Consider the following 13315-nt stretch of genomic DNA (forward strand, 5'->3'; position numbering starts at 1 on the left):
ACTTGTTCTGAGTTCTTTGCTTTTTCTTCGTTCAGTTGTATTAAAAAAAATTCTGGTAGGTCTCCAACGATTAGAATTTGTAAATATGATCCTCTAGAAATATCTAGAATGGTTCAGAACATCCGAGAATATTCTATAATGTTGCTGTCCATAAAAAATGTTACAATTTTGACTTGATAGGCCGCTTTTGGGTAGATAAGGGTTAGAAGTCGTAATTACAACCCTTTAGAAATTTATAAAACGATGCAGAACATTCGAGAACAATCTACAACATTCCAGATCAAATTATAATGTTGTTTATATCTTCGGTTCATGAAGAAGGTTCCCAATTTAACCTGAAATGCTTGATTCTGAGTATAAATGATTAGAATTTGTAAATTTGAGTTTCTAGAAATTTCTAGAATGGTTCAGAACATCCGAGAACATTCTATAACATTCCCAAACACTATAATGTTGCTGTACATGAAAAATGTTTCCAATCTTCACTTGATAGGCTGCTTTTGAAAAGAAAAGGGTTAGAAGGCGTAAGTACAACCCTTTAGAAATTTACAGAACTGTACAGAACATTCGAGAACAATCTAGAACATTCCAGAACAAATTATAATGTTGTTTATATCTTCTGTTCATGAAGAATGTTTCCATTTTGACCTGAAAGGATGATGTCGATAGAACAGGGTAAGAAGTTGGAAGTTTAATCCTCTGGAGATTTCCAGAACATTTCAGAGCGTTCTTAATGTTGTGGAAAGTTAAGCAACATTACAGATCATTGTAGATCAATCCAGAAAATTATTTAAAGCTGTGTGGAATATTCTGCATATTGGCCAATATACGAACAGACTGTCAATGTTAGTTGCCTCTATCCAAAATTGGTGTTTAAAAGATTTCATTTCCTGTTTGTTATGTTAATTATAAAACCGCATTCGTTAAATTTCGCATAGTTTCGATAGAAAAAATGATCATAAAAAAGTTTGTAAAGAATTTTCAATACATCTTGTGACAAAACATATGTTAATGTTTTCCAAACAACAAATGTTAAACTGCGAAAACAATGGATTATAAATCAACATTGAAGTTCATTTTTTTCCTTTTCTTTTCTATACGTATCAAATGAAAACAGAAAACGAGGGATTTAAAGATGTAAACTTATACGTAATTTTTTTCAAATTCCATTTTCGCCTTAATATATTTTTAAATGTTGTTATTCGAAAAACGATGTTACACGATAGATGAATAAAACATTCGACATAAATGAAAGATTACGCTAAATAAATTCCGAGAATACAGTGTAAATAATAACTATTGAGTTTTACATAGATGAGGTTATAACTTTGAGAAATTTAAGCATTTTTTTGCTTATAATAACATATGTGACCTGATAAAAGATTTTTTGACTATTGGCAATATAAATTCAACGTGCAAATATCACTTTCCACGAATTTCGATATACCTTAGTAGTAAAAATAATCCTTCTCATAACTATTTGATATATCGCCGTACGATCTTCACAAAATTGGCCGTTTTGAATAATTCAAGTGCTTGAATACGACGACCCGACCGTCGTTCTCTTTTACATGTGTATAGATATTGGAAAATTGGAAAACTTGGGTGATGGATGAAACGAGAATGTTTGGTTTGGAGAGAGAATATTAGGATTCAAAATGTTTTGGTAAATCCGGAAAGATGTTTTCGAAATTAAGTAATGTAGTACTTACAGCTGACATTTTTTCTATTGCCAATGAATTTACTTACATACTGCGAGGTATAATTGAAAAGACCGTCTGTATCAAGCCGATAAAAGTCTTTACATTATAGTTATATAAGCGGTCACTTAAAGGGGGTAAAACTCTTTACCATGGTCTCCTGGTAATCGTAGCGAAGATATTTTTGCTTTATTTACCAGTTTTTACCAAAAATAATGAGTTTTGACACATTGGGAAGGCCACGATGAAGAAGTTGTGAGCTATAAAGAAAATACTTTCGTTTTTATTGCAAACGTATCCAACAATTTATGATATATCTTGTGTTTTATTAAAATTATAGTTAATCGAACTAAAAAGTGATTGAAATCAATATCCCGATAAACTTGATGAGTACTACAGTTGATATTATTAAATTACTGTATTCACATTGCTCCCAGTGCAAAATTTTTAATTTATCTTATCACAGTGGATAAAAATCGATAACCCAACATGTTTTCCTGGTAACCTAGTGAAGATAATGATACAAATTTATGAAATTATCGATCATATTAAACAAGTGTTAGTTTAAAAGGGGTAAAAATCATTTAACGATAAAAAATGGATGAAACTCGATTCCAAAGATTCCCTAACATGTTTTCCTGGTAACCTAGCGAAGATAATGACACAAATTTATGAAGTTATCAATTATATTGAAGAAATATTAGTTATAAAGGGGTAAAAATCATTTAACGATAAAAAATGGATGAAACTCGATTCCAAAGATTTCCTAACATGTTCTCCTGGTAACCTAGCGAAGATAATGACAGAAACTTATGAAATTATAGATTGTATTAAACAAGTGTTAGTTTAAAAGGGGTAAAAATCATTTAACGATAAAAAATGGATGAAACTCGATTCCAAAGATTCCCTAACATGTTCTCCTGGTAACCTAGCGAAGATAATGATACAAATTTATGAAATTATCGATCATATTAAACAAGTGTTAGTTTAAAAGGGGTAAAAATCATTTAACGATAAAAAATGGATGAAACTCGATTCCAAAGATTCCCTAACATGTTTTCCTGGTAACCTAGCGAAGATAATGACACAAATTTATGAAGTTATCAATTATATTAAACAAGTATTAGTTTAAAGGAAGTAAAAATCATTTAACGATAAAAAATGGATGAAAATCGATTCAAAACATTCCCTAACATGTTTTCCTGGTAATCTAGCAAAGATAATGACAGTAATTTATGGAATTATCAATTATATTAAACAAATGTTAGTTTAAAGGGGGTAAAAATCATTTAACGATGAAAAATGAATAAAAATCGATTCAAAACATTCCCTATGTTTTCCTGGTAATCTAGCGAAGATAATGATACAAATTTATGAAATTATCGATCATATTAAACAAGTATTAGTTTAAAGGAGGTAAAAATCATTTAACGATAAAAAATGGATGAAAATCGCTTCCAAATATTCCGTAACATGTTTTCCTGGTAATCTAGCAAAGATAATGACAGTAATTTATGGAATTATCAATTATATTAAACAAATGTTAGTTTAAAGGGGGTAAAAATCATTTAACGATGAAAAATGAATAAAAATCGATTCAAAACATTCCCTAACATGTTTTCCTGGTAATCTAGCGAAGATAATGATACAAATTTATGAAATTATCGATCATATTAAACAAGTGTTAGTTTAAAGGGGGTAAAAATCGATTCTAATGATTTCAAAATTTATTATTCTTGAAAATCCTCCAGATTCGTGAAAAAAGTTGATGCAGAAATATTTTTGTTGAAGTAAATCATATGAAAACAATATTTTCACCGATTGGATTACGAACACTGTAGGCTACCCACATTCGAACGAACACCTTTGTATAAATAAACAGGGAGTTTCACAATATTTGAGAATTAAAAGCCTAATTAAATATTCGTGTAGTTGAAAATAGTGACTGAAAGCGAGTTTCGATACAACGTTACATCTAACGTGGGCCTAATGCGTGGGTTTTGTGTGTCGGAACACTCCTTAGTTCAAATATGTCGTATAATTATGCGTATATAAAAAAGTACTTGATGAAAATTTCAAATCTCTATCATGTAATAGTCCATTTAAAAATATATAGTGTGGAAAAATTAATAGTTAAATTCCAATGTATCAGATGATCAGATCACTTCCAGATCATCCACATGTTCATGCTCAATGTGATAACAACCCCTTCATTTTGATAAAAGAAACACCCTTTTACTGTGTCAGTTACAAAGAAATTGATATTAAACAGAAATTCATTTGCAACATTCATATTGCGAAAAAATCTGATAACGAAAATGTTAAGAGGGATATTAAAGATGAAGAAAATAGTTGAGGATAAAATAGAAACTAGGAAATGAGACATGAAAGATCAAGAATAGGAAGGTAGCACCAAATGAGAAAAAATATTAAAAAATATCCAAAACGTCATACACCGGACTAACAATTTGAGAGATGGACCAAAAGAAACTAAGAGCCAAAATTTATGGAAAGATAAAAAAGAAAACCATAAGAAGGCAAGAAAATTTAATCGCCATTAGGTGTATTCTAAATCCCACCTCATCGATTGAAGATGTTGCAGATTAGGTTAGGTTTTTGTAAAATGGTGAACTCGATGGCCGACGAAGTTAGTTCTGCAGAGGAAAATTTCTCCTATATCAGGTCCAAACCTAAAATATTCCACAATACAACAAACCTCGCTGTTTTTTTGTTATAAAAGAGTCGAGAAACTTCCAAGGATCAGCGCAATTTTCCTGGTAATTCTCGGTGTTAGACAGGGTAACGAACAAGGATGATTCAGTTGTTTATCTATGATAGTTTGGTTGAAAAGCAGTGGGAAAATTAGAATCCATTGTTTAGCTCTGCATAGGAAAATTTCTCCTATATCAGGTCCAAACCTAAAATATTCCACAATACAACGAACCTCCCTCTTCTTCTTGTTATAAAAGAATCGAGAAATTTCCAAGGATCAGCGCAATTTTCCTGGCAATTCTTGGTGTTATACAGGGTGACGAACAAGGACGATTTTGTTGTTTATTTATGAAAGTTTCATGAAAGGCGGTGATTATATTAGAGTCCATTGTTTAGCTCTGCAGAGGAAAATTTCTCCTATATCAGGTCCAAACCTAAACTATTCCACAATACAACGAACCTCGCTGTTTTTTTGTTATAAAAGAATCGAGAAACTTCCAAGGATCAGCGCAATTTTCCTGGTAATTCTCGGTGTTAGACAGGGTAACGAACAAGGATGATTCAGTTGTTTATCTATGATAGTTTGGTTGAAAAGCAGTGGGAAAATTAGAATCCATTGTTTATCTATGCAGAGGAAAATTTCTCCTATATCAGGTCCAAACCTGAAATATTCCACAATACAACGAACCTCGCTCTTCTTCTTGTCATAAAAGAATCGAGAAATTTCCAAAGATCAGCGCAATTCTCGGTGTTATACAGGGTGACGAACAAGTACGATTTTGTTGTTCGCAGTTTCCTCAGGTAGATCAACTGGATAATAAGCACCCAGAAGAAGAATTCTTAAAAAAATGAAAGAAGTTGCCAGAAGCCTAAAATAATCATCCTAGGTATCTGCAAATCGTTGTTTAACAACTTGAGGAAACTTTTGTTGTTGTACGCGAAAACTGTGGTTATATAATATGAATTTGGTATCGTATGAAACTCGTTTTCATCGTGGATGAACACCAGGTTCTAGAATATCCACAAGCGTCTAGAACGTTCAAAAAAAGTAACATCCTGGGATGTTTTGTTGGTGATTACTTCCAGCAGGATTGACCAACAACATTCGATATCAACAGCTCTTTTTCCTAAACAAATTTAAACTCTAAATCATGGAAAGAGTTCTATGATCTCAAGAAATCGCCAAAATATTTGATGGATATAATTGATATTATTTTACTATCTAGAAAGTTATTTTAGAACAAATTTTATAGAAACAAAATGAATATTTATGTGCAAATATTTTCCTACTAACCTTTCACAGTCGATAATTTTGGAAATAACAACATTCCATAATTTAGGTCATATTTGAAAAATTCCCTTCACATAAATCACATAAACAATTCAAAAATTATTCGTCGTAACGATGCGGCACATCCTAATTATCTAAATAAACATACGCTAAATTAGTTTTCGAGTGAAAATTAATTTCCAATTCATCGTTTAGTCTCGTATTTCCACCGGAAATGTCGCGAAAAAGTGTCCGGAATACGGAAATCGTTGCATTTTGGAGCGATTTACGCGCTTTTCCGAAACAGATGAATGTTACGATGACAAAAAAAAATATTATTTCTGAAGAGCGATCGCTCTGCGTGGACCGGAGTCTAACGACGAAATAAACGGCCTCTTTGACGATAATACCTCGGAGGAGAAATGCGTGGTTCGATCGGTGTCCCCGATGAAAACTGAAAGAATCCGAAGACGCCAACTTGGCATAAGATAAATTTCATTTAACATGATTATTATTTAAATTATTCTAGCTCGAAATGAGATGTAATTTTTTATATATATATATATATATATATATATATATATATATATATATATATATATATATATATATATATATATATATATATATATATATGTATATATAAAAACGCGAAAGTATAATATACGAGAGATATTCGTAGTTTTTTCAATATAGAAACAATATAAATTTATTATAACTACAATTAAATAAAAAGTTTTTTTTACAATACTCCCTAAATTTGATTAAAATACGATTTGAATCTTTGGAATGCACACTACCGGTCAAAAATTTTTACCCACCCCATAATCATCAATTACAAATCAAAAATAATTCAATTCAGGTTCAGTTCAGGTTCAGATTCAGCACAGGTTCAGTTATTTGTTTACTTTATGGGTATGTTGATATTTTATCGGGGTAGTGCGATAAGTTAAAACTTGCAAGTACCGGCTGACAAGAACATCTACGGAACAAACACAAAAAAGAGATAATCCCTAAAGCCACGAAAGCTCTGATGGTGTGCAGAAACTTCGCAGGGAGGATATGGGTTTGTAACCTAAAAATCCTACGGTGGATGTACCTGCAGTTGTTTGGGGTACTAACTAGTCTGAAAACCACGAGAAAAAACCTCTCAAAGGCTTCTTTATGTGCAACTGGGGCCTTGAAATCTTGCAACAGGTGCATTAGAAGTGATTCTAAATCTTTCACATAGAATTGGAAAGCGAGGCTGAGAAAACATCACTTGGAATGTTCAGAGAAGGATTCATCAAAGAAAATCCGTTCCTAAATAAAGACGCACCTTGGGACATGCCTCAGGACGTCGAAAAAATTTAGTTTTACGAAAAACTTCTACCAAAGATTCAAAATATTTTGATAAAGACTGAAGTGAAGTCGAAACGTAAATTTTAAAACAAAAGAGAATTAAAATAAACATTAATATATCAAAAGGTCCAAGAAAAAAGAAATTGAAGAGATTTATGTATATTCATTGTCTAATTTTTAATACAAGCAACTGCCGCCATCTCTAGGTCAGGCCTGGACTTCTGAGATCATCCTCGTAGATTTTTACAGTTTATAGAATTTTCTCCATCACTATTCATAATTTTTTTCGTGAGATTTTGGGGGTTATCATCGAGAAGATCCACCAATTCGATACTAAAAGTGATGGGATCCAGCCTTGATGGGTGATTACCGCAGGTTTTTGACGTGATCTCCAATAAATCGACATTTAATTTTCGCATCAAGATTCGTTCTATAATAGTTTGTTACGAGATGTTTTTGTGTACCAGTGTATTTAATAATCACTACTTTCAAGACCATTACTTAATTATACAAACTTTAGTTGTTATTTATTTTAATAAATAAGAAAGGTGCTGACCATTTAACGTCTTTTTTTTTTAAAAAATGTTCAACTGATAACTTCGAAGTCTTATGATTTTTAAATAAATAAATTAAAATAAATAATTAATAATAAACATTGAAACATGATTTACGATTTTGAGATGAAGGTGAAATAATATGGTATAAATGTTAGAACAAAACCAGTTCTACAGACATATAATAAGTTGGTTTATTTAGGTGAGGTCGTGATATAAACTTTTATTTTCACGCCCTCTATTCATCATTGATTAAACTTATCGAATTTCTTTAAAAAGATTATTCAAAATATTCAATTACTTTATCTTTTGTTATTGAAAACGGATCTTCGTCATATATATGCACTTTTAGATGTATATTAATAATAATTAAAAGTGAAAATGGTGGAAATTACGAAAAACATTTTGTTCATTTCAATTAGTGTTCTAGTTATTTCAGGTAAGAAATTATACATATACTTTATGTCTCAACGCACAATATAAAAAAATTTTTCTTTCCCTAAACGAAACTGACGTTTTTTTTTCTATTTTTGTTGTGTCGAAGTTCTAAATATTCATACCTGCCACACCTCACGCAATGGTAAATATGCAATTTGACCTCTCTAAATTTACTGCATCTATTAATATTTTTCTTAATATTATTCTTTACCAGAAAAATCCATTCACACCAAGGCGCTTCACGAGGATTGCTACTTAAGTTTTGACATATGGCAGCACTGATGTGGATATGTCAAATCTGACATTACCATTATGACGTTCAACATATTGACATGACTGGTGCTATTTGAGTTGTTGGTGCCTCACGGGGATTGCTACTTAAGTTTTGACATATGACAGCACTGATGTGGATATGTCAAATCTGACATTGCCATCATGACGTTTGACATATTGACCCAACATGTGCTATTTGAGTTGTTGGCGCTTCACGAGGATTGCTACTTAAGTTTTGACATATGACAGCACTGATGTGGATATGTCAAATCTGACATTGCCATCATGACGTTTGACATATTGACACAACATGTGCTATTTGAGTTGTTGGCGCTTCACGAGGATTGCTACTTAAGTTTTGACATATGGCAGCACTGACGTGGATATGTCAAATCTGACATTACCATTATGACGTTTGACATATTGACATAACGTGTACTATTTGAGTTGTTGGCGCTTCACGAGGATTTCTACTTAAGTTTTGACATATGGCAGTACTGACGTGGATATGTCAAATCTGACATTGCCATTATGACGTTTGACATATTGACATAACATGTGCTATTTGAGTTGTTTACAGAAACATTAAAAATGGAGTTTCGACGTGGATTGAAATAACAGCAATGTGTGGATCAACTCGCTTCGACTTTTAGTAATGAAGCGCCATCTAGAATCACCGTTTTCCGAATTTAATCGTGGTCGCACATCGCTACAGGATGTATTTCGTGAAGGCCGTTCAAAATCGGATGTTGTGCCAGAAAACATGATATGGCATGAATATTTGACGGTCAAAAAGTTTTTTATTTTTATTTTAGCTCAAGGTGCCTCGACAGCGCAGGTCATTGGTTCACAAAAACAATATAAAAATTACATTTCATCATATTTTCTGGTAACCGATTTCTGTCAGGGAGTTGAGTGTCTTGTTGAGGTTAGTTTTCAGATCAAACTGCTGGTATCCTTTGACAGACAGGACAAGACAAAAAAATTTGTACGCTAAACTAAAAAATATCGACTGAGGTGCTTCGAAAGATATCTATATGCCTGTTTTTTCAAAATAACTATACATCTCGCCACCATTCCATTTGATCAACGTAGAACGGTCAATTCTGGATGGTACACTAGAATTTGCTTACCAGAAGTGTTTGAAAAAAATCAGGAAAACCAATCGCAACGAAGAATCATTCTCCACTACGAAAATGCGAGTTGTCACAAATTATTTCGAGAAGAAACGATTTTGAACAGTCAAAACATCGAATTGATGGTTCATCTACCGTACAGTCCTTATTTGGCACCTAATGATCTTTTCTTTTTCTTGTAGATCTCAAATAACGTGTTTCGCCACCTGATGAAGCGGTCGATGCGTTCAAATTACATGTTTTGGAAGTACCTCAATCGAAAAATTGATTATAATGTAAAACAATTATAAATATATTTGTTTTTTTTTTCGTCTATTTCAAAACATAAATAGCAATCTGCGTAGATCGTAGAAGGAATCACTTGTCGAGAGATATTGATCAGAATCTCCATTTTGGACTACCCGGTATATCGAAAATGGTGCAAATTAGGACTTTTCGACCTTACATCGTATATATTTTGGTTAATTTTCAAGATTATGACACTTTTTCGCACTAAAATGCAATTTATCTGTTTATGTCTTTATTCGAAGTCAATAATAATCACTTATCGGAAAAGAATATGTTTTTTTTAACTTTTAATGATTACTGATTTGTCTATCAGTTGTTTTTTCCAAAATTGAATGTATTTATGGTAATTACTTGATTTCGAAATAATTTCAGTGAATTATAAGACGAAACTTTTTGTAAAAACAACCTGAAACTATAGTGTGTTTATAAAGTATGTTTTCTTATTATCAAATTGATTCACTGATTGATAGATGTGTCCCTTTGGATTAACAATTTGCATATATTTGAATTATACTGTCAAACATCGTGGTGGATTGTTTTCTTTGGTTCAATTTGTATATCTACTATAATAAATGAACATTTTGACTATTATTCCAATCTTGCGATACTCAACTTGTCTTTTGACAAGACGAAACGTTTTGTAAAAACATCCTGAAACTGTAGTGTGTTTATAAAGAATGTTTTTTTATAATCAAATTGATTTACTGATTGATAGATGTGTCCCTTTGGATTAACAATTTGCATATATATGAATTATACTGTCAAACACCGTGGTGGACTGTTTTCTTTGGTTTACTTTGTATATCTACTATAATAACTAAATATTTTGACTATTATTTCCAATCTTGCGATACCCAACTTGTTTTTTGGTATCTGTCTCTTCTTTTTTAAGCAACATTGTTTTCAAAGGAATTAACGTGGGACAACGACGTTCCTCTAAGTTTAGTCTCTGAAGATGTTAACTTGGTTATCGAAAGGAGCGTCAGACAACGTGATTGTTAGTTTTCTGGTACATATAAACAGTTCGAACTTTGTTGTTTCAGGGAGAAATTGCCATGTGAATGAAGCAATAAAAAAAGAAATTTTCAATATATATAAAGGCGTGACTTTCGAAGTAAGAAATTTCACTAATACTAGACCAAATGCTAATGAAACCACGTATACTTTGTATAATAAAAACGAAATTAAAAATGGAACTGTCATAACATCTTCAAATTTGAAATTAATAGAACCCACCGAGGGTCAAATAATTTTTATAGTACACGGATGGACCAGTTCAGGAACTGCCGATTGGGTTATTAATTTAAAAGACGCTTTTTTAATTACTAAACCGAAATGTTCAGTAATTACTGTCGATTGGGGCACAGCTGCTGGACAACTGTATTCAATTGCTTCTGCAAACAGTTATAATGTCGGTAAGAAAATTTATTTATCATAAATAACAACGTGCATGTCAATAATTGTAAGGTTTCCCAATTGGTATGGGATTCACGCATCCAACGAGGATTGTTACGTGAAAAATGGCCATTACTTAAAAAATTTGGATCGTTTTGTAACATTTTCCATCATAAGGTCTGCAAACTATTCACGTCTATCAAAACCGTCATCTGACGACACTTGAACCAACGTTACTTTGTATAAATGGAAATTATTATCACGTAAAACGTATGGAATTCCCCGCGGAGCCTGCCGTCTGCCGTGCGGAAGTTTACATACTTTACGCTAAATACCTAGTTGATATTTTAGTCTCGTCGAATTATACCAAATAATTGATTTGCATTCAAATTGTCCGGAGCGAAAGCGAGTCCTATTTTGGAATTTCCTCCCTTAACAATAGAATAACTCCTCTGTGGGACGTGGGAAATACTCGTCTAGATTATAAAAAAAAAATCGTTAGAGGTTGACAAACGTGTAAAACAGCTACTACGAGGATGGCCCCAGAAGTACTGATCTTTCATTACAAAATGATGTATTTCAACACTGCAAGCTACCATTTTGTTTTACAAAAAAACTGTTGGCGTATTCATAAACAGCGACCCTCAAAACTTTTTTTTTCGACTTTTGGCCACGATTGCTGCATTTGGCACCTCTGTGGAGCAGCGTAAATGCCAAAAAATCGGTTCTTCAATTGTTTGGTTTGGGAAATCTACGATTTACAGATTTATTGGAAATTTTTGAAAAATTGAATATCAAATTAAAGACTGAACTAAATCGAATTTTATACTCCAAAAAATTTCAGGTAATTTCATTGGAGAAATGATAATAGATCTTATAGAAAAACACAACGTAGATATAAAAAAAATCCTTCTGATTGGACATTCTTTAGGAGGACACACTTGTGGTTTCGCAGGAAAGAAATTGAAAGAAGTTGGTAAATTATTACCGAGAATAATAGCACTCGATCCTGCTGGTCCTTTATTCCAAGTTTGGCCAAAGTAAGTAGAGAAAATCACGAATTTTCCATCCTTGATCCTTTTATAAATCAAAACAATACGCCAAATTATCAAAAGGTGTGGAACAATGCGATTAGATTAAATACAATTGTTGAGATAGTGATTTTATTGTATAAGGACAGTCGTACAGGACGAAGATATCAGTAAAAAGCTGCAAGGATGTATAGATAATTTGTTTATAGTGATCTCACATGTTTGTAGTACAAATTTTCATTTCCAATGACTGTATGATTACGCCAAATTATCAAAATATGTGGAGCAATGCGATGAGATTAAATACAATCGTTGAATGATGACTGTATGGTTTTGTAACTAAATTATATCACTTGGTATCAATTTTAGAGATAAAAGATTGGATTCCTCAGATGCAGATATCGTAGAAGTCCTTCACACTGATGCTGGAACTTTCGGTTTGGCTGGTTCTGTTGGTACCATAGATTTTTTTGCAAACGGAGGTCAATTTCAACCAGGTTGCGCCAGGATAGATTTATTCGATATTTTCAATATCGATCCAGGTACTATTGAATGAAAAATTATTTGTTTAAATATAATTTTGATACGATTATTGAACGCAATTTTCAGTTTTCTGTGATCACGGTAGATCTCATTCCTATTTTATCGAAGCCATTTTGAATCCTGCCGATTTTTTGGCGCGAAAATGCTCCACTTATAATCTTTTCAAAAAAAGATGTCAGGATGAAAGAATCGCGTTGGGAAATCTCACGACTAGAGCTACAGGAAATTTTTATTTTGATACTAATAAGGAACCGCCATATTCGAAACAAGAAAACTCATCTAGGGGACTTTTTGGAATGGTTTCCAAAGTTTTTAAATTGTAAATTATTTTTAGATTATAGTTTTTTTATAAATAAATATTTTTTAATTTCTTTTAATTTTTTATTTCTTAGACCTTTTGACATGTTTATGTTTATACATCGTACTAATTTAAAATTAGTTTTTTTTTGTATTTTATAAGTTTTTTTTGTAAGTTATCGTTCAATAAATCGTGTGACTGACATATAGATGGCGCTGTCGTCGAATCCATGTGACGTTTACGCACTTAACATTTGCACCAACACTCGTATCATGAGAATATCAAACTTGAACCGTGAATTTGAAGATAATTCGTCTACTGTTGTTTAAAGATAAA

The 13315-nt window shown here is 32.1% G+C and overlaps 2 protein-coding genes across 4 annotated transcripts in view; one reads left to right on the forward strand and one right to left on the reverse strand.

Moving 5' to 3' along the window:
* Positions 1-13315, reverse strand: part of LOC130894820 (slit homolog 1 protein-like) — a 58467-nt gene that overhangs the window by 23200 nt on the left and 21952 nt on the right. Inside the window, exon 1 of one of the 3 annotated variants that reach the window (XM_057801823.1) lies at positions 5707-6063. The exons of 1 other annotated variant lie outside the window; for it this stretch is intronic. The gene's annotated coding sequence lies outside the window, so the exon portion shown is untranslated. Of the gene's footprint in view, positions 1-5706; positions 6064-13315 lie in introns of those variants that run through there. One more of the 3 variants, XM_057801822.1, reaches the window with a different exon arrangement.
* Positions 7688-13052, forward strand: LOC130894822 (inactive pancreatic lipase-related protein 1-like). The gene is made up of 5 exons (XM_057801825.1): positions 7688-8016; positions 10756-11127; positions 11952-12147; positions 12508-12680; positions 12748-13052. Exons 1-5 carry the CDS (start codon positions 7959-7961, stop codon positions 13002-13004), a joined length of 1056 nt encoding a protein of 351 aa, XP_057657808.1. The 5' UTR covers positions 7688-7958; the 3' UTR covers positions 13005-13052.

This window comes from Diorhabda carinulata, chromosome 6 (assembly GCF_026250575.1).
Source record: "Diorhabda carinulata isolate Delta chromosome 6, icDioCari1.1, whole genome shotgun sequence".
NCBI classification, from domain to species: Eukaryota; Metazoa; Arthropoda; class Insecta; order Coleoptera; family Chrysomelidae; genus Diorhabda; species Diorhabda carinulata.

Coding starts and splice junctions, on each gene's coding strand:
- LOC130894822 (XM_057801825.1), top strand. CDS start 7,959: ATGGTGGAAATTACGAAAAACATTTTGTTCATTTCAATTAGTGTTCTA. Junction 12,148..12,507: donor TTATTCCAAGTTTGGCCAAA/GTAAGTAGAGAA, acceptor TATCAATTTTAG/AGATAAAAGATTGGATTCCT. Junction 12,681..12,747: donor TATTTTCAATATCGATCCAG/GTACTATTGAAT, acceptor CGCAATTTTCAG/TTTTCTGTGATCACGGTAGA.